Consider the following 24,808-nt stretch of genomic DNA (forward strand, 5'->3'; position numbering starts at 1 on the left):
GTGGGGGATGGAGGGAGGCAGAACAACATAAAAACATTTCAATTTCCCAGGTCATATTCGACCACTGGTAGACGCTGAATAAATAAAACAAGGTCAAGTACTAAAATACATCTGTCTTGGTTTTCAGAACAGTCATCTTGACACATTACAGCTGTTTTTACAACACCTAACAGTAGTTTTAGTGTTTAAATCATATAAACTAAACCCACCCCTTTGAGGTGTCCACAATAACAGAAACACAGCCACACACACACACACACACACCAGCACAGTAAGAAATTGCACATTCAACACTCCTTGGTGCTAGAAAGGACTGTTAAAACATTAATGTAATGTAAACATGAATAGAGAAATGCACAAATGTCATTCATTCATATTGCATTGAATATGGCTCAATTTTTTTTTAACTATTCCCTCTCAAGCAGCCCCCCCCCCCCCACACACACACACACACACACTACACTCCCCCTCTGTCTCTCCATCACACAAACACGCACATGCACGCAAGTCTAAAAGAACTGAACACACAAACACACAAACACACACAGTCCGTAGGTATGTACATGCTGCTCGGGTAGAGCTCTAGGTTGGGTGTGTAATGGGTCCCCGGAACTGCATGGAGAATCTGTCCGTCTCTCTTTTCGTTGTCTGCCTAGCTGTCTGTCCACTCATCTCAGTCCCACACTGGCCTCCAGGGGGGGGGGGGGGGGGGGGGGGTTGTGGAGGCTAAGAATTGGTTGTCTACAAGCCTAGCAGTGTGGTTGGGATAGCAGTAGTGGTATCCTAATGTAGCAGTGGTAGTAGTATGGAGGGTGCTGGGTGCTGTCCCTGCCTCACAGTGCTGCGTGTCGTTGGCACACGTCTGAATGATTCACAAAGGCCTTCTGGGAAATACATACATTGAAACTATGTACGCGGTTTAACCGTGGTTGAACCGCGTTGGTACAGTATGTAAGGCTGCAGGGCCGCACTGAGAGAGAGGGCATGTGTGTCTGCGAACCCTCACCTCTGATCCCTGAACCCTAACCCCCTGAACCCTAACCTAACCCAGACCGTGGCATTCAGTGAACAACAGGCAACTCCATACCCCCAACACTCCCATACGTTTACAATCAATCAATAAATAAATAAAAGCAATAATAAATAATGATTTTGATGAAACATTTTCCTGTGCAGGGTAGAACAGAGTAATGCTGATGATGGAGTCTAAAGCGCGTCAGGCTGCTCCTGTCTGTCCATCCGTCTGTCCATCCCTCAGTCAATCTATGGAGGTGAAGGGGGCTTACCTCTCTCCTCCATCTCTCATTCTCTTCTCTCTGTCCCCTCTCTCCGTGTGAAGTCTTCTCTCTCTCTCTCGCTCTCTCTTCTCTCTCTCTCTCTCTCTCTCTCTCTCTCTCTCATACAGCAGTCTCTAGATCTTCGTGGGAGACAGTGGTAGGGAGCTGTTTGCTGGTCAGGTAGGAGGCCAGCTCTTGGTCCCCCGCATCACGAGCTTGCTCCACTGGGGTCTTACCCTGTGAACACACACAGACACACACGTGTGTGGCTACTTACACTCCGTTAAACAAACTCTCTCATGTGCGAGCTTGCCTTTGCGTGTGCAAGTGTGTGTGTGTCTGTGTGTGTGTGTTTGTGCGGTACGGTACAAGTGTGTGTGTGTGTGTGTGTACTGTGTGTGTGTGTGTGTACTGTGCGTGTCCTGTCTGTGTGTGTACTGTGTGTGTGTGTGTGTGTGTGTGTGTGTGTACTGTGTGTGTACTGTGTGTGTACTGTGTGTGTGTGTGTGCAGTATGTGTGTGTGTGTGAGGTTCTAACCTTGAAATTGGTCTTGATGAGGGAAGCTCCGGAGTCCATGAGAAGATGACACACAGCGTGATGCTTCCGAGAGGCTGCTTTGTGCAAGGCAGTATCTCCTCTGAAAACACACACACACACACACACACACACACACACACACACACACACACACACACACACACACACACACACACACACACACACACACACACATGAGCACACACTTCTACGCAAGCTACAGGCTGACTGATCCGTTTGAGGTATAGCAAAGTTACTTTAGGCACAGAAACAAGACATTCTTCAACGTTAGACCGCCAGATCGACAACAAAGCCATAAGACAGTGGGTGACTTACGTTTCTCTGTTGGTTAAATCCAGGAGCACCTTTGACCCTAAAAGAAAATGAACAGAGCAAACATTTTAGCAAACATCAGAGGTTTGCAAAAAATCTCATTTGACAGATGCAATAAGAAGCAACACACGCGCACACACACACGCACACACTCACCGTGTTCCAGTATGAAGCGGACCACTTCAGTGTGTCCGTGCTGAGAGGCCAGGTGTAGTGCACTACAACCAGTAGAATCCCTCACCAGGAGGCTGGTCCCGCGAAAGAAGCTGCCCGACAACTGAAAGAGAGACAGGAAGAACACGGTTATGAGAGAAACATATGTATCGACTTCAGTAGCGCATATTACGTCAGGAATGGCTTTGGAGCTATTTCTAGTAAGACAGTCAGATGTTTGCTAGGGAGAAGGTCGAGGTATCTAACCGTATTCAGGTCCCCAGAGGAGGCAGCCGTCAGCAGTGCTAAAGAACACACACACACACACGCATCACTATCAGTTAGACAATGGTATAGGGTTACGTGTGCGTTAACAGGAATGGGTTTAGAAATGTTCCTCTCTCAAAAGACGTAAAATATCCCACCTTGTTCCTCAGACGTCAGAGGGCTCCTGTACCAGAGAGACAAATAGATGAAAGGACTGCGACTCTCAGCATGAAATAACGTTAGAGCTATGCACGCGTTTACACATCTGTGTATGTGAGTATGTGTGTGTGTGTGTGTGTGCGTGTGTCTCTCTCTCTTGCTCCCTTTTTCTCTGTCTCTCACCCAGAGTTGGGCTCCACCACCAGGTCAGGCATGCCTGTGGCCGGTCCCCCCGCTAGTCCATCGTGGTCCAGGATAAACACCTCTTCCTGGCAGATTTCTGTCACATAGTGCAGGTGCTCCTGGGCCTTGTCTATACGGTAGAAACGGTCTGCAGACGTAGCTGGGGAAAGGAGACTTTGTTTAGAGAGACGATGTGAAAGGAGAGAACCGTTTACTGTCACACAGTCATACAGTCATGTCTTACAGTCACACAGTCATACCGTGCTAAACAAACCTTACGCAGAGACTTCAGAGTCCCACGTTACATAAGGAATAACGGACGGAGATATGTGTATATACAAGTAGGCTAAAGCTCTGGCACATTTACAGAAACGCGGATTCATGTTTTGACCCCGTTTTGACCCCTAGGCGAGTGACGTCACTGACTGATGTCACTCACAGTCCAGGAAGCTCCAGTTGGGCGACAGCCTGTGGGCGGAGCCAGGTCGCGGTAGACCTCGACACTCATCCTACAGAAAGGGGGAGGGAAGGGTTCAATAACGACTCACTGATAACATAGTCAGACATAGTAGATGGAAAGGTAGACAGACAGGAACCTGGTAATGCACTCGGTGGCCAGCAGATGGCGTCTGATGAAGATCCTGTTAGAAACAGGAGAGCCCAGCAGTGTTTCAGGAAAATACAACAATCGTCAAAGCCAAATCCTATTGGTGCGAGTGTGTGTACGTGTGCGTGTGCAAGTGTGTCATGTGTCTGCGTGTGTTCTCACCTCCTGTAGCCTGTCTATGTAGAGTCTGCAGGTCTCCAGGTCACAGTCCCCTCTCACCACCACAATCCCCACGGCGATCGCTGCAACACACACACGCGCGCGCACACACACACACAGACAGACACACACTTTGTTAACATCTTTCCTGGCTGCAGGACACACACATGGGGACTAGAGGCTGCTGCCTATACATAGACTTGAAATCACTGGCCACTTTAATAATGACACACTGGTCACTTTAATAATGTTTACATATTTTGTATTACTCATCTTACATGTATATACTGTATTCTATACTATCTACTGTATCTTAGACTATGCCGCTCTGACATTGCTCGTCCATATCTTTATATATTCTTAATTCCATTTCTTTATTTAGATTTGTGTGTATTGTGTGTATTGTTGTGACACTGTTAGATATTACTTGTTAGATATTACTGCACGTGCACGTGACCAAAACCATTTGACTTGATTTGACGGACGCTTCAACAAAGACACGCAGACACACACTCACAGACGTCTCGGAGTCGTTCCTTGTCGAACTGCAGTCTGTCGTGGTCCTGCAGACTGATACGGTTGACCCTGAGGCGCAGGCGCTCGGGGACAGCATGGGGGCTGGAGGAACATACGCACGCGCTGAAACATCTCAATCAACATGACGTACTTCTTTATTCCATTCCAGTCTGTTCAGTACCCGGAAGCAAATAGGATGTGTGTATTTTTCTTTTTTCTCATTGATTGCGATCTAGCAACGCCAGGATAGATTACACTGTGCTACATGTACTGTAGACACAACAGTACAGAGCACAGAGCAGGACAGGGTGGAATCCCACAGAGACAGACACTGGGAGACAGCACACCGACAGGTTAGAAAGGGTTCGGCATGCAGCGGCAACCATGTACTTCAGACGTCAGACCCACTTACTGTACACGGGTACTCGGCACACGAGCGCAAACACAAACAAATAACTTAACTCTCTTTTTCTCACTCGGTTTCTCTCCGTCTTTCTCTCTCTCTCTCTCTCTCTCTCTCTCTCTCTCAGACACTCTCAAACACGCCGGCGCGCAGGGTTAAAGTACTTACACAGAGAAGGAGTCGGGGGGAGCAGAAAGACGGCGCAGGTCTGCTGCACACACTTTCTGAATACTGCAGTCGTGCACGCACACACAACAGGGCAGGGCGAGTGCGGGGGGGGGGGGGGGAGGGGAGAGACACAGGCCCAGAGGGGAGTCGGGTAAATATCAAGGAAAGAGAGAGGGACAGAGGAGTACACACGAAGGTGAGAAGTGAGGTGAAGAAAGAAAAGACGAAAAAGAACAGCAGATGATGAAGACATGGATGAAGCCCATGACAGACTTGAGTAGTATTGCAGAACACTAAGGCAACAACTAGGCACAGCTGTAGCTGTGTTACTGTAGCTGAGTAGAACCACAGTGAGTAAAGAGCAACACACACACACACACACACAACGGCAGCTAGATACACACACAGGCATTAGTGCTGTTGGGACGATCTGCTAACAGGTGGTCGTAAGCGGATCAGACGGTTAGAGGAGAAACTAACAGTGTGAAGGGAAATATAACGAGACAAAGCCCTGAAAAAGACCAAGAAAATGAGCTGTGGGCGTGTGTGCGTACAGCAGCAGTGAGTTCACACCTTGACAGATGTTGCACTGAGGCAGCGCCTAGTTTGACCCTGTTTCTCCTTGGTGTATGCTTCTTCCCAACAGAATGCAGCCACGGCATCGTCAAAAACTACCACTGGCTTTCGTAATCGGTGTAAACGTACACTTAGACCCATTGATAGTGTCTGTAGCCCTGGGGAGCTATGTGACTCGCTCACTAGGGCAGGACTCTGACTTTACCCTGGCCTAGTTCCACAGGAAGAAGGATGTGTGTGTCAGCCCGGGGATTCGAACCATCGACCGCTCGCTTACTGGTCTCAACCGCTAGGCTACCTGCCAGTCCTCTAGCCATTCTCTTAAGAGAGTGTGTGTGTGATTCACTCGTTGAGTGAGGGCAGTGAGGTCTTGATCCCTAGTGCTATATTGGACTATATCCTTGGTGTGTGTGTGTGTGTGTGTGTGTGTGTGTGTGTGTGTGTGTGTGTGACACTCACTCATTGAGCAGGGGTACTGAGGTGCGTCTCTTGCTCTTCTGTACCATGTTGGCCTGGTTGCGTAGGGAGATCCGGAGGGTTGAGGGGGCCAAGCGACACGGCTCTCCATCCACCTACACACATGAGCGCCCAGACACACAGACACACACACTGCATATCAAATACATTCTGACTGGCGGTTGTATCTCTGCAGCATGAGCCTGTGTTGTATCTCTGTAGCATGGGCCTGTGTTGTATCTCTGCAGCATGGGTCTGTGTTGTATCTCTGTAGCATGGGCCTGTGTTGTATCTCTGCAGCATGAGCCTGTGTTGTATCTCTGTAGCATGGGTCTGTGTTGTATCTCTGTTGCATGGGTCTGTGTTGTATCTCTGTTGCATGGGTCTGTGTTGTATCTCTGTAGCATGGGCCTGTGTTGTATCTCTGTAGCATGGGCCTGTGTTGTATCTCTGCAGCATGGGCCTGTGTTGTATCTCTGCAGCATGGGCCTTTGTTGTATCTCTGCAGCATGGGTCTGTGTTGTATCTCTGTAGCATGGGCCTGTGTTGTATCTCTGCAGCATGGGCCTGTGTTGTATCTCTGCAGCATGGGCCTGTGTTGTATCTCTGCAGCATGGGCCTGTGTTGTATCTCTGCAGCATGGGTCTGTGTTGTATCTCTGCAGCATGGGCCTGTGTTGTATCTCTGCAGCATGGGCCTGTGTTGTATCCCTGCAGCATGGGCCTGTGTTGTATCCCTGCAGCATGGGCCTGTGTTGTATCTCTGTAGCATGGGTCTGTGTTGTATCTCTGTAGCATGGGCCTGTGTTGTATCTCTGTAGCATGGGCCTGTGTTGTATCTCTGCAGAATGGGCCTGTGTTGTATCTCTGTAGCATGGGCCTGTGTTGTATCTCTGTAGCATGGGCCTGTGTTGTATCTCTGTTGCATGGGCCTGTGTTGTATCTCTGTAGCATGGGCCTGTGTTGTATCTCTGTAGCATGGGCCTGTGTTGTATCGCTGTAGCATGAGCCTGTGTTGTATCGCTGCAGCATGGGCCTGTGTTGTATCTCTGCAGCATGGGCCTGTGTTGTATCTCTGTTGCATGGGCCTGTGTTGTATCTCTGCAGAATGGGCCTATGTTGTATCTCTGCAGCATGGGTCTGTGTTGTATCTCTGAAGCATGGGCCTGTGTTGTATCTCTGTAGCATGAGCCTGTGTTGTATCTCTGCAGAATGGGCCTGTGTTGTATCGCTGCAGCATGGGCCGGTGTTGTATCGCTGTAGCATGAGCCTGTGTTGTATCTTTGTTGCATGGGCCTGTGTTGTATCTCTGTTGCATGGGTCTGTGTTGTATCTCTGCAGAATGGGCCTGTGTTGTATCTCTGCAGCATGGGTCTGTGTTGTATCTCTGTAGCATGGGCCTGTGTTGTATCTCTGTAGCTTGGGCCTGTGTTGTACACCTGTCTGTTTGTGGCCCTCCTATTAGCGTGCACGATTCTTGCCAATCTCCTTTGACCTCTCTCATCAACTAACTGTTTTCCCCATCAGGGCTGCTGCTGACTGGATGTTTTTTGTTTGTCGCACCATTCTCGGTAAACCGTAGACACCATCGTGCGTGAAAAACCCAGGAGGGCGGCTGATTCTGAGATACTGGATCCGGCGTGCCTGGCACCGACGATCATACCACGCTCAAAGTCGCTTAGGTCACTCGTTTCACCCATTCTAACGTTCATTCGAACAGTAACTGAACGCCTCAATGCCTGTCTGCCTGCTTTATATAGCAAGTCACGGCCACGTGACTTACAGAACTATCTGTAGGAGCGATCCATTTTCGTGAACGTGGGGGGTGTACATAATAAACTGGCCAGTGAGTGTATATGTGTAGCATGCACTGTAAACCCCAATGTGTTGTCATTACTCAAAACCTTTGAGGAAACCCGTTGCACTCAATTTATCTGAGTAAAGTTCCTTAAAGTGATTTTATAGTCATTACTCAAACCGATAGAGTCACTGCGACCCTAGAGGGTCCAGATTTGAGTTTGAAAAAAATACGTAACACTCTTACTAAGCCACGCCTCCAATATCATTTTTCAGTGTGCCTTGCCTTTTCGAGTGAGTCGTAGAGTTACCACCCATGACTGTATTTGTTAGTGACAGAGGCATGGTTGTTGAATTTTTTCATTTTCAGTCCTGTGGCCTTCAAGTGAGTTCATAGTTGAATGTTACCATTATAATGAAAGTCTTTATGACAACACATCACATAAGGTCTTATTTTGAGGCCTAGCTTTATCCTAATACAGTGGCCTGAAACTCATGGTTTTCAGGCCACATCAGGCCTGCAAGTAGGGTTGCAAAGTTCCAGTAACTTTCCCAAAATTCCCAACTTTTCTAAAAACCCTGGTTGAAGAATTTCCAGGAATCTTCCAACTGGGATTTCTGGAAAACCTGGAAAATGTTCCAGAATTGTGCAACCCTACCTGCAAATCACATTATGCTGGCTTGCAAAATGATGTGTAATTCCTATTGGAATCCAGCCAGAGTTAAGCTATCCAACAGTTTTATTCACCCGCAACCTGCTTTCATAATGACTGCAAGGGTTCAGAACAGTGTGAGGAGACTACCTAAGCAATTTCAACTGGAACAACCATTTCAGTAACAGGTGCAAAATAATCGAACTAAATTATTGGATTTGTTTCGAAAAATGTATGTTATTTATCTGTAGCATAAGATGAATCAATCAATCACTCAATGTACATGCAAAAACACAGATATTAAAAACATTTTCTTTAAATCTACGTGCATTAGAAAATGCTGAGAAAAAAGTTAATTTGTTTTCATAACTTTAAAAAAATGTGTTGTTGTGACTTCAAACGATCTGGATAAGAGCGTCTGCTAAATGACTAAAATGTAAAATGTAAAAATGTTCTCATTTAGTTTTGAGTCATACCACACAAACATTTTAGGTAATAATGACTTTTCATTTACTTTGAGTTCAACTTACTAGAAGTAGAAGTATTTGAGTTAAAAATGCCTTAATTTTCTAATTCCATGAATTCCATTGATTCCTATGGAGGACTGCTCCATCTGGGGAGTGCCAATATGGCCGACCGGTGGCTTCAAAGCCTCTCACTGGCCAATAAATAGTATCAGCAATCCAGGGTTTATCTACATCATTGGTTGTATCACTAGTGTGGGCCTGTGTTATATATCTGTAGTATGGGCCTGTGTTGTATCCAATTAGTGTTGGCCTGTGTGATATCTCACCTGTACAGCGATGGTCTTAAAGGTGGTCAGAGTCACCTCTCTACACTGGTGCAGCCTCTCACCATGACCTCCTACCTGCAGTGCCGCCTAGGGGACAGGAAGAAGAAATACACATTTTTGTATAGTCTCTCACACACACGTGCACTCACACACACACACACACACACACACACACACACACACACACACACACACAGAGAAAAACACACACACGCGCGCACTCTAAAACAAACACTCTCTCACACACACACCCACACACGTGCACAAACACACACACACTCACAAGGGAGGACATGGTGAAGCCGATGACTTCAATACAGCCGTCGTCATGGCGCTGAGGCTCAAAGTCCCGGTGGTCTCCTGTGTTCCCCCACGGCATGGTGCCTGCACAGTACCTACACACACACACACACTTTTTAAAACATACATAATCCTCAAACACTCCATCACAAAAGAAAAACACAGTATGGTGCATGCATAAAACTATGGGGTAGGTTATGGACAGACAACAGATCTACCAACAGCGTCAGATAGACACAAGGTCACCTGGGTGTATTGAATAGCTACCTGGGGATGTTTAAGAAGACGATGCACTGGAACTTCTGCTCCTGGATCTTAGGAGTGAGATCCGTCCCGTCACACTGGTACAGAGAAATAGAGGTTTCACTGAGTCCAGTAAATGAATGTAGAGAGATTCCAGTTCCTGAGCCAGGGACCTGTCCAGTGGCAGGTTTATTATCAGGCTGTCAGGACCCTCTAACCCAAACTGTCAGTCTGTGACACTGTGTTGTGTGTGTGTGTTTGTCTCTGTGTGTGTGTGTGTTTGTCTGTGTGTGTGTGTTTGTCTGTGTGTGTGTGTGTGTGTGTGTGTGTGTGTGTGTGTGTGTGTGTGTGTGTGTGTGTGTGTGTGTGTGTGTGTGTGTGTGTGTGTGTGTGTGAGACACTCACCACCACTCTGACGTGTTTAGACAAATCCCTGGAGCTCCTCTGGAGGAAGTCAGAGAATGCAGCCTGACAGGAAGCAGAGACAACTCATTACATTCTATATACGCCTTTCTCCCCTCTCTCTGCACCTCGCTCTCTCGCTCTATTCATTCCTCCTCTCTACCCTCCCTCCAAATCCCTCCACATCCCTCTCCTCATCCCTTTCCCTCCTCGCCCCATTCAGTAATGTGGTGTTAAGTCTGTCAGGTACTCACCCCTGCATAGAACATCTTGTTGCGGAAGCGGCTGTTGAATTTCTCAGGGTTGGCTTCTGCAGGGAGGAGGTACAACAGTTAGAGTCTGTGTCCTACTGTAGTCAGACAGCTAAAGGAACAATGCTTCTAGTCCTGAGAGACAGTACTGCTCACCTCTGGATTCGTGGAACTCCAGTGTGACGTTGGCATCGAAGCCCAGGCTGAAGTAGTTGTTGAACACATTCAGTGGGAGCTGGAGACATACAGAGAGATGTAGAGTGAAAAAGAGGGAAGCACACAAAAGAGGTACAAAATCAGTTTAAATAAGGTTAAACTATGCTTTCCCTCACCGTCCATATCACTCAGACCACGAGACAGCCATACCACTGACCCCTCCCTTGACCATTCACCCCTACCCCTGACCCCTAACCTCTGACCCCAGACAAACCTTCTGTGTGCCCTCCTCCGGCTGGGCGGGGCTTCTCTCCACCTGAAGGTTCCATCTGTCTAGCTGCACCACAGAGCCATCCTCCACCTGACACAGTACCTTGGACACCGGCTCGTCTGTATAACCCTACACAGAGAGAGACAGGTTATAACCCTACACAGAGAGAGACAGATTATAACCCTACACAGAGAGAGACAGGTTATAATCCAACACAGAGCAACACAGATTATAACCCTACACAGAGAGTGACAGGTTATAGCCCTACACAGAGCAACACAGATTATAACCCTACACAGAGAGACAGGTTATAACCCTACACAGAGAAAGACATGTTATAACCCAACAGAGAGAGACAGGTTATAACCCAACACAGAGAGTGACAGGTTATAACCTTACACAGAGAGTGACAGGTTATAACCCTACACAGAGAGAGACAGGTTATAACCCTACACAGAGAGAGACATGTAACCCTACACAGAGAGCGACAGGTTATAAACCTACACAGAAAGAGACAGGTAATAATCCTACACACAAAGAGACAGGTTGTAACCCTACACAGAGAGTGACAGGTTGTAACCTTACACAGAGAGTGACATGTTGTAACCCTACACAGAGCGAGACAGGTAATAATCCTACACAGAGAGACAGGTTATAACCCTACACAGAGACAGGTTATAACTATATAACTACATACAAAGAGAGACAAGTTATAACCTTACACAGAGAGAAACAGGTAATAATCTTACAGAAAGAGAGAGACAGGTTATAGCCCTACATAGAGAAAGAGAGAGGTTCTAACCCTACATAGAGAGACAGGTTATAACCCTACAGAGAGCGAGAGAGACATGTTGCTTCAGAGCTTATTTCAATTCCTTTAAACTGAAGCCTGAGACAAGTGGAATGGGAACACGACAATAATAGCATTTCAAGTGATAGAAAGAGAATGAGAGTGACTTATCCAGGACACCGAGGTCAGACTGTTTACCGCCTACACAGTCAGACGGGTGGACACACACATGCACAGACGCACACACACACACACACGTGCATGTACACACACGTACATGTACACACACACACACACACACACACACACACACACATGCATGTACACACACACACACACACACACACACACAAACACACACACAGTGACAGAGTAATGAAGGGCTTTTATGGAAATAAGTACCTATTATGCCTGTCTCTCTGTCACAGTAATAACCAGTATAGTCCCAACACAGCTGAGGCATCACATACAGTATTCAATAGCCATGTACATTAACACACAATAAAACCCTAACTAATGTGCTGCAGTGGATTGTTCTCTTGTTACTACTGTAATAAGCAAATGTTCAAATCAAACTTTATTTGTCACATGCTTCGTAGAAAACAGGTGTAGACTAACAGTGGAATGCTGACTAACAGGTCCTTTTCCAACAATGCAGAGTTTAAGATAAAGATTTTTAAAAAATAAATAGAAATAGTGACACGAGGAATAAATACTCAGTGAAAAACGAATACCAATAAAGAGTAAAAATAACACGCTAAATACAGGGAGTACCAGTACTGAGTCAATGTGCAGGGCTACGAAGTCCCTGGGGTAGCTACAGTATGTACATACAGGTAAGGGTGAAGTGACTAGGCAACAGGTTAGATAATACTCTGAGCTATGAAAGCAGCGTATGTGAAGCAGTAGCAGCAGCGTACGTGGTGAGTGTGAAAGTGTGTGTGTGTGTGCGCGCGAGTGCGTGAGCGTGTGTGTGTGTGGTGTCAGTGTGCATGTGTGCGCATGTTTTGTGTGTGTGGGCATATGCAGTGGATATGTGTGTGTAAGTATGTGTGAGTGTGTGGGTAGAGTCCAGTGTGTGTGTGCAAGAGTCCTGTGTGTGTGTGTGTAGAGTCCAGTGCAAGAGAGTTAGTTTAAAAAAAGGCCAATGCAGGTAGTCCGGGTATCCATTTGATTAGCTATTTAGCAGTCTTGTTCAGCAGTCTTATGGCTTGGGGGTAGAAGCTGTTCAGGGTCCTGTTGGTTCCAGACTTGGTACACCGGTACCGCTTGCCATGAGGTAGCAGAGAGAACAGTCTATGGCTTGGGGTGGCTGGAGTCTTTGACAATTGTTTGGGCCTTCCTCTGACACCGCCTGGTATACAGGTCCAGACTCAAGTGAGTTTGGCCACATGGTGCACTGCGCCGTACTCACCACCCTCTGTAGCGCCTTGCGGTCGGATGCCTTGCAGTTGCCGTACCAGGCAGTGACGCAGCCAGTCAAGATGCTCTCAACGGTGCAGCTGTAGAACTTTTAGAGGACCTGAGTAACCGGAAGTCCTAGCGGGATAACTTGTAAGTCTGGATTAGTGTCCCGCTCCTTGAAAGCAGCAGCTCTAGACTTTAGACGTCCACGACGCATCTTATTTCTTCTGAAGAGAGGCAGACAAACAATCTCTCCCTCATACTCTCTCTCCCTCATACTCTCTCTGCCTCGTCTCTTTTCTCTTCTCTTCTCCTCTAAGCAGCTGAATGTTATTTCCATGCAGATTTGATGTTGTTGTCTGTAATGAATTCTAATCACTGCTAATAATCCTTGATATACACATCCCTCCTCTCCTCCCCAAGAGCCTGGAAATGTTTCCTCTCGCTCTCTCTCTCTCTCTCTCTCTCTCTCTCTCTCTCTCTCTCTCTCTGGCTTATATTTAGGCAACGCTCATTAGAGCTACTGCTAGTTAGTCTTAGTGCACACACACACACACATACACACACACCCACACACACACACCCACACAGCCACACACACACACCCACAAACACACGCACAAACATCTTTGCACTGACTCAGGCAATTTGTGTCAGAGAAAGTAGCACTCTCACCAACAGGATACAGACATACACAAACACGCACGCACACACACACACACACACACACACACACACACACACACACACACACACACACACACACAACATACACACAAAGAGAGAGAGAGAGAGTGCCAAAAGCAGTTTCACGTCACATGCACACACACTCTTAGCTTTCGTGTCAGCGAACGTGCTGATGACTGCAGCACTCTCACCAACAGGACACACACACACACACACACATACACACGCACACACACACACACACACACACAGTGGTGCTGTGGCAGGTGCAGGAGAACGGAGAGGACAGGCTGTATGCTGATAAAACAGGACAGACAGAGCGTCAGCGACAAAAAGGACAGTCTAAAAGGGCCACAGACTCAAAGAGAACAGGACAATACCTGCAATAAACCCCACTAATTACTGCTGCAATACAACATGAGTTATTTCAGTAAGACAGAGTCCACTTGTAAGGGGTGCGTAACTGGTGGCAGGGAAGTCAGACGCAGGAGAGTAGAACTAGGTAATAGCCGGAGCAGTTTAATTCCAAAACCAACGGCATCAAGAAAATCAGAACTTGGGTACAAAACCCGACGCGCACCAGTCAACAGGTGCACAAGCACTTACAAACAAACAATACCACACAAAGACATGGCGGGAACAGAGGGTTAAATATACAACATGTAATGAGGGAATGAAAACCAGGTGTGTGGGAAAACAAGACAAAACAAATGGAAAATGAAAAATGGATCGGCGATGGCTAGAAGACCGGTGACGTCGACGGCCGAACAACGCCCGAACAAGGAGAGGAACCGACTTCGGCAGAAGTCATGACAGTACCACCCCTTGACGCGCGGCTTCAGCAGCGCGCCGACACCGGCCTCGGGGACGACCCGGAGGGCGAGGCGCAGGGCAATCTGGACGGAGATGGTGAAACTCCCGCAGCATTGAAGGGTCCAACACATCCTCCACCGGAACCCAGCATCTCTCCTCCGGACCATACCCCTCCCAGTCCACGAGGTACTGAAGGCCCCACGCCCGACGCCTCGATGTCCAGAGCGGGCGGAGGAACCTCCCGCACCTCAGAATCCTGGAGCGGGCCAGCCACCACCGGCCTGAAGAGAGACACATGGAACGAGGGGTTAATACGGTAATCGGGGGGAAGCTGTAACCTGTAACTCACCTCGTTCAGTCTCCTCAGGACTTTAAATGGCCCCACAAACCGCGGACCCAGCTTCCGGCAGGGCAGGCGGAGGGGCAGGTTTCGGGTCGAGAGCCAGACCCGGTACCCCGGTGCGAACACCGGGGCCTCACTGCGGTGACGGTCTGCGACGGCTTTCTGGTGCAGCACGGCACGCTGAAGGTGAACATGGGCGGCGTCCCATGTTTCCTCCGCGCGCCGGAACTAGTCATCCACCGCAGGAGCCTCGGTCTGACTCTGATGCCAAGGAGCCAGAACCGGCTGATACCCCAGTACGCACTGGAAGGGGGAGAGGTTAGTGGAGGAGTGGCGGAGCGAGTTCTGGGCCATCTCTGCCCAGGGCACGAACGCTGCCCACTCCCCCGGCCGGTCCTGGCAATAAGACCTCAGAAACATACCCCCATCCTGGTTTACTCTCTCCACCTGCCCGTTACTCCCGTTACTCTTGGGGTGAAAAGACCCCCAGACGTTCCATGTATGCCCTCCAGACACTCGAAGTGAACTGGGGACCCCGATCAGACTATGTCCACAGGCACCCCGTAGTGCCGGAAGACGTGTGTAAACAAGGCTTCCACAGTCTGTAGGGCCGTAGGGAGACCGGGCAGCGGGAGGAGACGGCAGGACTTAGAGAAATGATCCACAACAACCAGGATTGTGGTGTTTCCCTGTGATGGGGGAGATTGGTCAGGAAATCGATCGACAGGTGTGACCATGGCCGCTGTGGAACGGGTAAGGGCTGTAGCTTACCTCTGGGCAGGTGACTAGGAGCCTTACACTGGGCGCACACCGAGCAGGAGGAAACATAAACCCTCACGTCCTTAGCCAAAGTGAGCCACCAGTACTTCCCACTCAGAAAGCGCACCGTCTGACCGATGCCTGGATGACCAGAGGAGGGTGTGGGCCCAATAGATCAGCCGGTCACGGACAGCAGACGGAACGTACAGTGAGGGAAAAAAGTATTTGATCCCCTGCTGATTTTGTACGTTGCCCACTGACAAAAAAATTATCAGTCTATAATTTTAATGGTAGGTTTATTTGAACCGTGAGAGACAGAATAACAACAAAAAAATCCAGAAAAACGCATGTCAAAAATGTTAGAAAATGATTTGCATTTTAATGAGGGAAATAAGTATTTGACCCCTCTGCAAAACATGACTTAGTACTTGGTGGCAAAACCCTTGTTGGCAATCACAGAGGTCAGATGTTTCTTGTAGTTGGCCACCAGTTTGCACACATCTCAGGAGGGATTTTTTCCCACTCCTCTTTGCAGATCTTCTCCAAGTCATTAAGGTTTCGAGGCTGACGTTTGGCAACTCGAACCTTCAGCTCCGTCCACAGATTTTCTATGGGATTGAGGTCTGGAGACTGGCTAGGCCACTCCAGGACCTTAATGTGCTTCTTCTTGAGACACTCCGTTGTTGCCTTGGCCGTGTGTTTTGGGTCATTGTCATGCTGGAATACCCATTTTCAATGCCCTGGCTGAGGGAAGGAGGTTCTCACCCAAGATTTGACCCACCCATGGCCCTGTCCATCGTCCCTTTGATGCGTTGAAGTTGTCCTGTCCCCTTAGCTGAAAAACACCCCCAAAGCATAATGTTTCCACCTCCATATTTGACGGTGGGGATGGTGAACTTGGGGTCATAGGCAGCATTCCTCCTCTTCCAAACACGGCGAGTTGAGTTGATGCCAAAGAGCTCCATTTTGGTCTCATCTGACCATAACACTTTCACCCAGTTGTCCTCTGAATCATTCAGATGTTCATTGGCAAACTTCAGACGGGCATGTATATGTGCTTTCTTGAGCAGGGGGACCTTGCGGGCGCTGTCGGATTTCAGTCCTTCACGGCGTAGTGTGTAACCAATTGTTTCCTTGGTGACTATGGTCCCAGCTGCCTTGAGATCATTGACAAGATCCTCCCGTGTAGTTCTGGGCTGATTCCTAACCGTTCTCATGATCATTGCAACTCCACGAGGTGAGATCTTGCATGGAGCCCCAGGCCGAAGGATGTTGACAGTTCTTTTGTGTTTCTTCCATTTGCGAATAATCGGACCAAATGTTGTCACCTTCTCACCAAGCTGCTTGGCGATGGTCTTGTAGCCCATTCCAGCCTTGTGTAGGTCTACAATCTTGTCCCTGACATCCTTGGAGAGCTCTTTGGTCTTGGCCATGGTGGAGAGTTTGGAATCTGATTGATTGATTGCTTCTGTGGACAGGTGTCTTTTATACAGGTAACAAACTGAGATTAGGAGCAATCCCTAGAAACCGCTGCACCTCCTTCACCGTGGTGGGAGTCGGAAATTACGCACGGCTGAGATGCGGTCACTCTCCATCTCCACCCCTGAGGTGGAAATGCGGTACCCTGGGAAGGAGACGGACTGTTGGAAGAACAGACATTTCTCAGCCTTGGCGTACAGGTCATGCTCTAACAGTCGACCAAGCACCCTGTGCACCAGGGACACATGCTCGGTGCGTGTAGCAGAGTATATCAGATTGTCATCAATATCTTCTATGGGCTATGTGGGACACAGCCAGTGAAATATCAGGGTGGCAAATTCAAAACAACAAAATGTCATAATTCAACTTTCTCAAACATACAACTATTTTACACCATTTTAAAGATACACTTCTCCTTGATGTAACCACATTGTCTGATTTCAAAAATGCTTTACAGCGAAAGCAAAACATTAGATTATGTTAGGAGAGTACATAGACAAAAATAATCACACAGCCATTTTCCAAGCAAGGACATGTGTCAATAAAACCCAAAACACAGCTAAATGAAGCACTAACCTTTGACGATCTTCATCAGATGACACTCCTAGGACATTATGTTACACAATACATGTATGTTTTGTTCGATAAAGTTAATATTTATATCCAAAAACAGCATTTTACATTCCTGCGTGATGTTCAGAAAATGTATTCCCACCAAAACTCCCGGTGAATGTGCACATCAATTTACAAAAATACTCATCATAAACGTTGACAAAATACATAACAATTATTTAAAGAATTATAGATATACTACTCCTGGATGCAACCGCTGTGTCAGATTTTAAAATAGCTTGACGGAGAAAGCACATTTTTCAATATTCTGAGTACATAGCTCGCCATCACAGCAAGCTATACAGACACCCGCCAAGTTCGGGGTCACCTAAACTCAGAATTAGTATGATAAATACGCTCTTACCTTTGCTGATCTTTGTCAGAATGCACTCGCAGGACTGTTACTTCCACAAGAAATGTTGTTTTTGTTCGAAATAATCCATATTTAAGTCCAAATACCTCTGTTTTGTTGGTGCGTACAGATCACTTATCCAAAGGCATAACGCGCGAGCGCGGTACCAGAGATGAAAAGTCAAAATATTCCATTACCGTACTTAGAAGCATGGCAAACGCTGTTTAAAATCAATCTTTATGGTATTTTTAACGTAAAATTGTGATAATATTCCAACCGGACAATAGCATATTCATTCAAGAAGAAAAAGTAGGAACGGCGCACTCGCGGAATCACGCATATCCAATCCCTTTGTCTCCAGGCAGTCCACTCAGTGACTGATCTCCTATTATCTGCCCAGTGACAGGAGAAGGCTGAAATAACTTTCTGAAGGCTGTTGACAGCCAATGGAAGCCTTAGGAAGTGCAACGTGACCCCACAGAAACTGTAGTTTCGATAGAGAATCAAAAGAAGAACTACAATTCTCAGACTTTCCACTTCCTGGTTGGATTTTTCTCAGGTCTTTGCCTGCCATATGAGTTCAGTTATACTCACAGACACCATTCAAACAGTTTTAGAAACTTCAGAGTGTTTTCTATCCAAATCTACTATAATATGCATATTCTAGTTTCTGGGCCAGAGTAGTAACCAGTTTAATTTGGGTACATTTTTCATCCGGACGTGAAAATACTGCCCCTTACACCCCAACAGGATATACACCACTACACCCTGCCCGTGCAGGTCCCTGAGAATCTCATCTACAAAGGCTTGGAAGACTGGTGGGGCATTCATCAACCCGTACGGCATGACAAGGTACTCATAATGCCCTGAGGTCGTACTGAAAGCCGTCTTCCACTCGTCTCCCTCCTGGATACGCACCAGGTTGTAAACACTCCTGAGGTCAAGTTTGGTGAAGAAGCACGCCCCGTGCATTGACTCAATCGCCGTGGCGATAAGAGGTAGCGGGTAACTGTACCTCACAGTTATCTGATTAAGGCCTCGATAGTCAATACACGGGTGAAACCCTCCCTCCTTCTTCTTCACAAAAAAATAAACTTGAGGAGGCGGGGGGGAAGTGGAGGACCAAATGTACCCCTGACACAGGGATTCAGAGACATATGTTTCCATACAGACATATAGAGACATATGTTTCCATTCTTTTTGGAGAAGGCGAGAGCCAAATCGGCATATTCGGGGGGAATGCGCACGGTGGAGACCTGGTCTGGACTTTCCACCGTAGTAGCACCTACGGAAACCCCTAAACACCTCCCCGAGCACTCTCGCAACCACCCCGTGAGAGCCCTCCAGTGCCATGAAACAGTGGGGTTATGACAAGCTAACCAGGGTAGGCCTAGCACCATGGGAAACGCAGGAGAGTCAATGAGAAAGAGATTAATTCTCTCCGTGTGACCCCCCCTGCGTCACCATGCCCAGAGGAGCAGTGGCCTCCCTAATCAACCCTGACCCTAATGGTCAACTATCTAAGGCGTGAATTGGGAAGGGCATATCCACAGGAACGATTGGGGATCCCTAAACTATGGGCAAATGATTTGTCAATAAAATTAGCAGCCGCGCCTGAATCGACGAGCGCCTTATGCTGGGAATGCGGGGAAAACTCAGGAAAAGTAACGAACAAAAACATGTGTGCGACAGAGGGCTCTGGCTGAGAATGGTGCCTGCTGCCTCGACCCCCAGAGGAACCAACCCGGCACCGACCGGCAGTGTGACCTCTGCAGCCACAGATGGTGCACGAGACAGAACCTCCTCCGGTCTCCCTGAGCGCAGCACCTCCCAATTCCATGGGTATCAGAGCGGTGGTGCTGGGGGATGGAACAAATAGACCCTGATCTGGATGTCCACGGGTAACCAGCATGTTATCCAGCCGAATGGACAGGTCCACCAGCTGGTCGAAGGTGAGGGTGGTGTCCCTGCAGGCCAACTCTCGACGGACGTCCTCACGCAAACTGCAGCGATAGTGGTCGATCAGGGCCCTGTCGTTCCATCCCGCTCCGGAGGCCAGGGTCCGAAAGTCCATAGCGAACTCCTGTGCGCTCCTTGTCCCCTGCCGCAGGTGGAAAAGACGTTCGCCTGTCGCTCTGCCATCGGGCGGGTGGTCGAAGACTGCCCGGAAACGACGGGTGAACTCCTCAAAGTGGTCCAGCACCGCATCTCCTTCCACCCACACGGCGTTGGCCCACTCCAGGGCTTTCCCCGAGAGGCATGAGACGAGGACGGACACCCTCTCACGGCCCGAAGGAGCCGGGTGGACGGTTGCCAGGTATAACTCCAACTGCAACAAGAAACCCTGGCAGCGGGCAGCCATCCCATCGTACTCCCCAGGGAGGGTGAGGCGAATCCCACTGGAACCAGGTGCAGGGGGAGTGAGTAGTGGAGGCCCCTGTTGTGCTGGTGGAGGTGCTGGAGGAACTCTCCGTCTCTCCCAGCGGTCCATAGCTTGGACGACGCGGTCCATGGCGGCGTCGAGATGGTGGAACATCGCTGTGTGTTCCTGGACGCTCTCCTTGATCTCCATACCAGGGGCACCTGCTCCTGCTGACTCCATATTCGGGTGTGGTATTCTGTAAGGGGTGCGTAACTGGTGGCAGGGAAGTCAGACGCAGGAGAGTAGAACTAGGTAATAGCCGGAGCAGTTTAATTCCAAAACCAACGGCACCAAGAAAACAACAACTTGGGTACAAAACCCGACGCGCACCAGTCAACAGGTGCACAAGCACTTACAAACAAACAATACCACACAAAGACATGGGGGGGAACAGAGGGTTAAATACACAACACGTAATGAGGGAATGAAAACCAGGTGTGTGGGAAAACAAGACAAAACAAATGGAAAATGAAAAATGGATCGGCGATGGCTAGAAGACCGGTGACGTCGACCGCCGAACACCGCCCGAACAAGGAGAGGAACCGACTTCGGCAGAAGTTGTGACATCACTATGCTGACTGTGCTGTAGTTAGTAAGATGACTATACAGGGTCAGAGTCAGACAGAGGGCAATGTATACAGTACAAACATAATGAGATACCCACATGCATAGAGGACACATGGGCACGTGCCCCCTCTGCTTTTTACACGTTAAATTCATTACTTAACTTCATTTTTAAGCCCACGTTTAATCCAAATTATTTATAAAAAGATTTGTCAGCGGTATTTGGCGGAGGGGGCACACCGACTGGACCAGCCAAAGAGTAACCCGACCCCCTATTCTCCCTAGTAAGTGGTTCCTTCCAAGGTGCGACACGGAGCAAAGATACGCTAGGCAGGACGCTAGACACTCTAGCGCGTGCAGACAGTATCGTCATTGGAGGAGGAGAGAAGAGTGTAGAGTCACAAACACAGTGTTTGATTTGATTTGAGCTGCTGGTGATGGGCAGGACTCACAGGAGGTATGTTTGTAAATTCATTTGATCAAGCTATGTATGAATAAATACAATGAAAACGTTTTGTTCTTTCCCTGTAATACTTGCCACCTAGCAATTTTATGAAGTAGGCTTTAGCTAGCCAGCTAGATAGGTTCTGAGTCTCCCAACCTCATTACTAACTACCGAGGCATTTCAGACTACCAATCAAGTTGGAGTAGGTTGTCTGACTATCTTAGCTGGCATGCCTGCTGGCAAGGTTGCTAAACTTGAGAAAATATGAAAATGTCTTATGACACTATACACCAGTGTGACAGTAGTACTAAACTCCTAAGGCATAAATGTTCCTAAAGAATCAATGTGCATCATTCATTAAAATGACATTCGAACAGGTAAAGACGTACGATTAGATTACCTATGCAGAAACATACTGTCTTTTTTTTGCATAGAATTAGGCATAATGATTATTGCTCTATGTTGCAGGGAAAAGGTGTTTCAGGTGTTTGAAAAGTGCAAAATTCCAGCCCCTCTCCGGACAACCCCCCCATCCTCATGTTCCTCTTGCCCCTTCTAAAATAATGGGTGGATGACACCCCTGTGCGGGCGCACACACGCCGCAAACAAACACACACGCACATCCACACACAGAGGGCAGCTTACCCCTCCCCAGTTGAGAGTCCTGGCGAGGTCATTTCCTGTCCCCAGAGGAAGTACAGCTACAGGCGGATGGGGGGTCATTCCTAATTCATCCAGAGCAGACAGGATCCACCCCACCTAAGGCGAGAGAAGGTGAGAGAGAGCGAGAGAGAGGAGAGAGTGAGATGGGGGAGGGGGCTCTGTTAATGAAGTTCACTAATGCTGTGAATAATGTATAAGGTCCTGGGACACGTTCATACATGTTAACTATGTATGTGTGTGTTGTCACCAGGGGGAGCTGTGTTCACACACAGTAACACATTTGCACTGTCTGTCATCAAGCACCCTCAAACTCAACTCTGGACCTCGAAGCCAGTTCCATTGCTTTTTTCATTGTTCCCCTCTAATCAGCGACTGATTTAGATCTGGGACACCAGGTGTGTCCAATTAATTAGCAAAATGAACAGAAAACCAAAAGGTTTCGGATCTCGTGGGGTAAGAGCTGAATATCCCTGACAGTAGCACTGAAAACATACAGAGCCATTGCAGACAGACAGACAGACAGACAGACAGACAGACAGACAGACAGACAGACAGACAGACAGACAGACAGACAGACAGACAGACAGACAGACAGACAGACAGACAGACAGACAGACAGACAGACAGACAGTAATAGCAGTTGAATTGAAATAAAACAGTAAAAACATGTTCATTCTCTCACCGTCCCGTCTCCTCCACAGGCCAGGATACGCAAGTTTGGCACTTTCCTGTACAACTCCAACCTGGGAGACATGACGTACAGAGGTTAGGGTGTAGGAAATAGTGTATAGGGTGTAGTGTGTGGGAAATAGGTTGTAGCATGCAGGGTGTAGTACTCACGCCTCTCTGAGCCCTCCCTGGGAGAGATCAAACACCTGGCGAGGGTTCAGGATCCACATAAACATCTGTAACACCTTAGTACCCTGAGACACGGAGAGAGAGAAGGATGTTAGGGTCAGGGGTCAGGGATGACGGTAGCTAGGGGTTTGTGGGCCAGCAGTTAGGGTTATCAGTCAGGAATCATAGGTTAACTTACCTGGTTGCCTCCACTCTTGGGGTTGACAAAGACTAGAACAGGTTTCATCAGAGGGGAGGGAAGGGGCTTCAGCATGAACGGACGCCATTTTGACTCCTAATGGGAGCAAAAGATATTAGCAAGAGTCTACCCCTTGTCAGCAAATAAAACAAGTTTGTACACACACCCCACAGAGGGACAGAGAACAGTACTCACCCCATAGAGGGACAGAGAACAGTACTCACCCCACAGAGGGACAGAGAACAGTACTCACCCCACAGAGGGACAGAGAACAGTACTCACCCCACAGACGGACAGAGAACAGTACTCACCCCATAGAGGGACAGAGAACAGTACTCACCCCACAGAGGGACAGAGAACAGTACTCACCCCACAGAGGGACAGAGAACAGTACTCACCCCACAGATGGACAGAGAACAGTACTCACCCCACAGAGAGACAGAGAACAGTACTCACCCCACAGAGGGACAGAGAACAGTACTCACCCCACAGACGGACAGAGAACAGTACTCACCCCACAGAGAGACAGAGAACAGTACTCACCCCATAGGGGGACAGAGAACAGTACTCACCCCACAGAGGGACAGAGAACAGTACTCACCCCACCGAGGGACAGAGAACAGTACTCACCCCACAGAGGGACAGAGAACAGTACTCACCCCACAGAGGGACAGAGAACAGTACTCACCCCACAGACGGACAGAGAACAGTACTCGCTCCACAGAGGGACAGAGAACAGTACTCACCCCATAGAGGGACAGAGAACAGTACTCACCCCACAGAGGGACAGAGAACAGTACTCACCCCACAGAGGGACAGAGAACAGTACTCACCCCACAGAGGGACAGAGAACAGTACTCACCCCACAGAGGGACAGAGAACAGTACTCACCCCACAGAGGGACAGAGAACAGTACTCACCCCACAGAGGGACAGAGAACAGTACTCACCCCACAGAGGGACAGAGAACAGTACTCACCCCACAGAGGGACAGAGAACAGTATTCGTCCCACAGAGGGACAGAGAACAGTACTCACCCCATAGAGGGACAGAGAACAGTATTCGTCCCACAGAGGGACAGAGAACAGTACTCACCCCATAGAGGGACAGAGAACAGTACTCACCCCACAGAGGGACAGAGAACAGTACTCACCCCACAGACGGACAGAGAACAGTACTCACGTCAGTTCCTCTCTTACTGGTCCTTCTTTTGAACGATGTGCGTTTTTTCCTCCTTGTCGAGTTTTTGAATGAGCTCTGTGTGAGGGGAGAGAAAGAGAAACGCATTAAGGCATGTTCCACAGATAAACCCTGAAGCACACACACACACACACACACACACACACACACACACACACACACACACACACACACAGCGCTGTCTAGCTGCTGGTGTATGCGGAGGTCAGTTGAAGTTAACAGTAATGAGAAGAGACTGCAGACTCTAAAAGGAGTGCGTAAAGGACTGTGTAAAGAGGTGCGTAAAGGAGTGTGTAAAGAAGTGCGTAAAGGAGTCTGAAAAGGAGTGCATAAAGGAGTCTGTAAAGGAGTGCATAAAGGAGTCTGTAAAGGAGTGCATAAAGGAGTGCATAAAGGAGTCTGTAAAGGAGTTTGTAAAGGAGTGCATAAAGGAGTCTGTAAAGGAGTGCATAAAGGAGTCTGTAAAGGAGTGTGTAAAGGAGTCTGTAAAGGAGTGCATAAAGGAGTGCATAAAGGAGTCTGTAAAGGAGTCTGTAAAGGAGTGCATAAAGGAGTCTGTAAAGGAGTGTGTAAAGGAGTC

General features: G+C 48.2%; 1 protein-coding gene across 4 annotated transcripts in view; it reads right to left on the bottom strand.

Moving 5' to 3' along the window:
- Nucleotides 1-1,377: 1,377 nt before the first annotated feature.
- Nucleotides 1,378-24,808, bottom strand: part of LOC115198735 (diacylglycerol kinase iota) — a 53,845-nt gene continuing 30,414 nt past the window's right edge. For 2 of the 4 annotated variants that reach the window (XM_029760968.1, XM_029760967.1), the window contains exons 9-33: nucleotides 24,211-24,285; nucleotides 23,030-23,125; nucleotides 22,834-22,916; nucleotides 22,676-22,736; nucleotides 21,976-22,089; nucleotides 10,664-10,789; nucleotides 10,390-10,468; nucleotides 10,237-10,292; nucleotides 9,986-10,048; nucleotides 9,605-9,678; nucleotides 9,321-9,432; nucleotides 9,038-9,124; nucleotides 5,799-5,911; nucleotides 4,764-4,826; nucleotides 4,194-4,294; nucleotides 3,680-3,759; nucleotides 3,507-3,551; nucleotides 3,350-3,419; nucleotides 2,911-3,070; nucleotides 2,727-2,752; nucleotides 2,569-2,606; nucleotides 2,305-2,425; nucleotides 2,152-2,188; nucleotides 1,816-1,915; nucleotides 1,378-1,514 (exon numbers count right to left, since the gene is read on the bottom strand). In XM_029760968.1, the coding sequence (XP_029616828.1) occupies nucleotides 1,398-1,514; nucleotides 1,816-1,915; nucleotides 2,152-2,188; nucleotides 2,305-2,425; nucleotides 2,569-2,606; nucleotides 2,727-2,752; nucleotides 2,911-3,070; nucleotides 3,350-3,419; nucleotides 3,507-3,551; nucleotides 3,680-3,759; nucleotides 4,194-4,294; nucleotides 4,764-4,826; nucleotides 5,799-5,911; nucleotides 9,038-9,124; nucleotides 9,321-9,432; nucleotides 9,605-9,678; nucleotides 9,986-10,048; nucleotides 10,237-10,292; nucleotides 10,390-10,468; nucleotides 10,664-10,789; nucleotides 21,976-22,089; nucleotides 22,676-22,736; nucleotides 22,834-22,916; nucleotides 23,030-23,125; nucleotides 24,211-24,285 (2,097 nt within the window). In that variant the 3' untranslated portion in view covers nucleotides 1,378-1,397. The remainder of the gene's footprint in view (nucleotides 1,515-1,815; nucleotides 1,916-2,151; nucleotides 2,189-2,304; nucleotides 2,426-2,568; nucleotides 2,607-2,726; nucleotides 2,753-2,910; nucleotides 3,071-3,349; nucleotides 3,420-3,506; nucleotides 3,552-3,679; nucleotides 3,760-4,193; nucleotides 4,295-4,763; nucleotides 4,827-5,798; nucleotides 5,912-9,037; nucleotides 9,125-9,320; nucleotides 9,433-9,604; nucleotides 9,679-9,985; nucleotides 10,049-10,236; nucleotides 10,293-10,389; nucleotides 10,469-10,663; nucleotides 10,790-21,975; nucleotides 22,090-22,675; nucleotides 22,737-22,833; nucleotides 22,917-23,029; nucleotides 23,126-24,210; nucleotides 24,286-24,808) is intronic. The other 2 variants (XM_029760970.1, XM_029760969.1) reach the window with 2 other exon arrangements.

The sequence above is a fragment of the Salmo trutta genome, chromosome 8 (genome assembly GCF_901001165.1).
Source record: "Salmo trutta chromosome 8, fSalTru1.1, whole genome shotgun sequence".
Classification (NCBI taxonomy): domain Eukaryota; kingdom Metazoa; phylum Chordata; class Actinopteri; order Salmoniformes; family Salmonidae; genus Salmo; species Salmo trutta.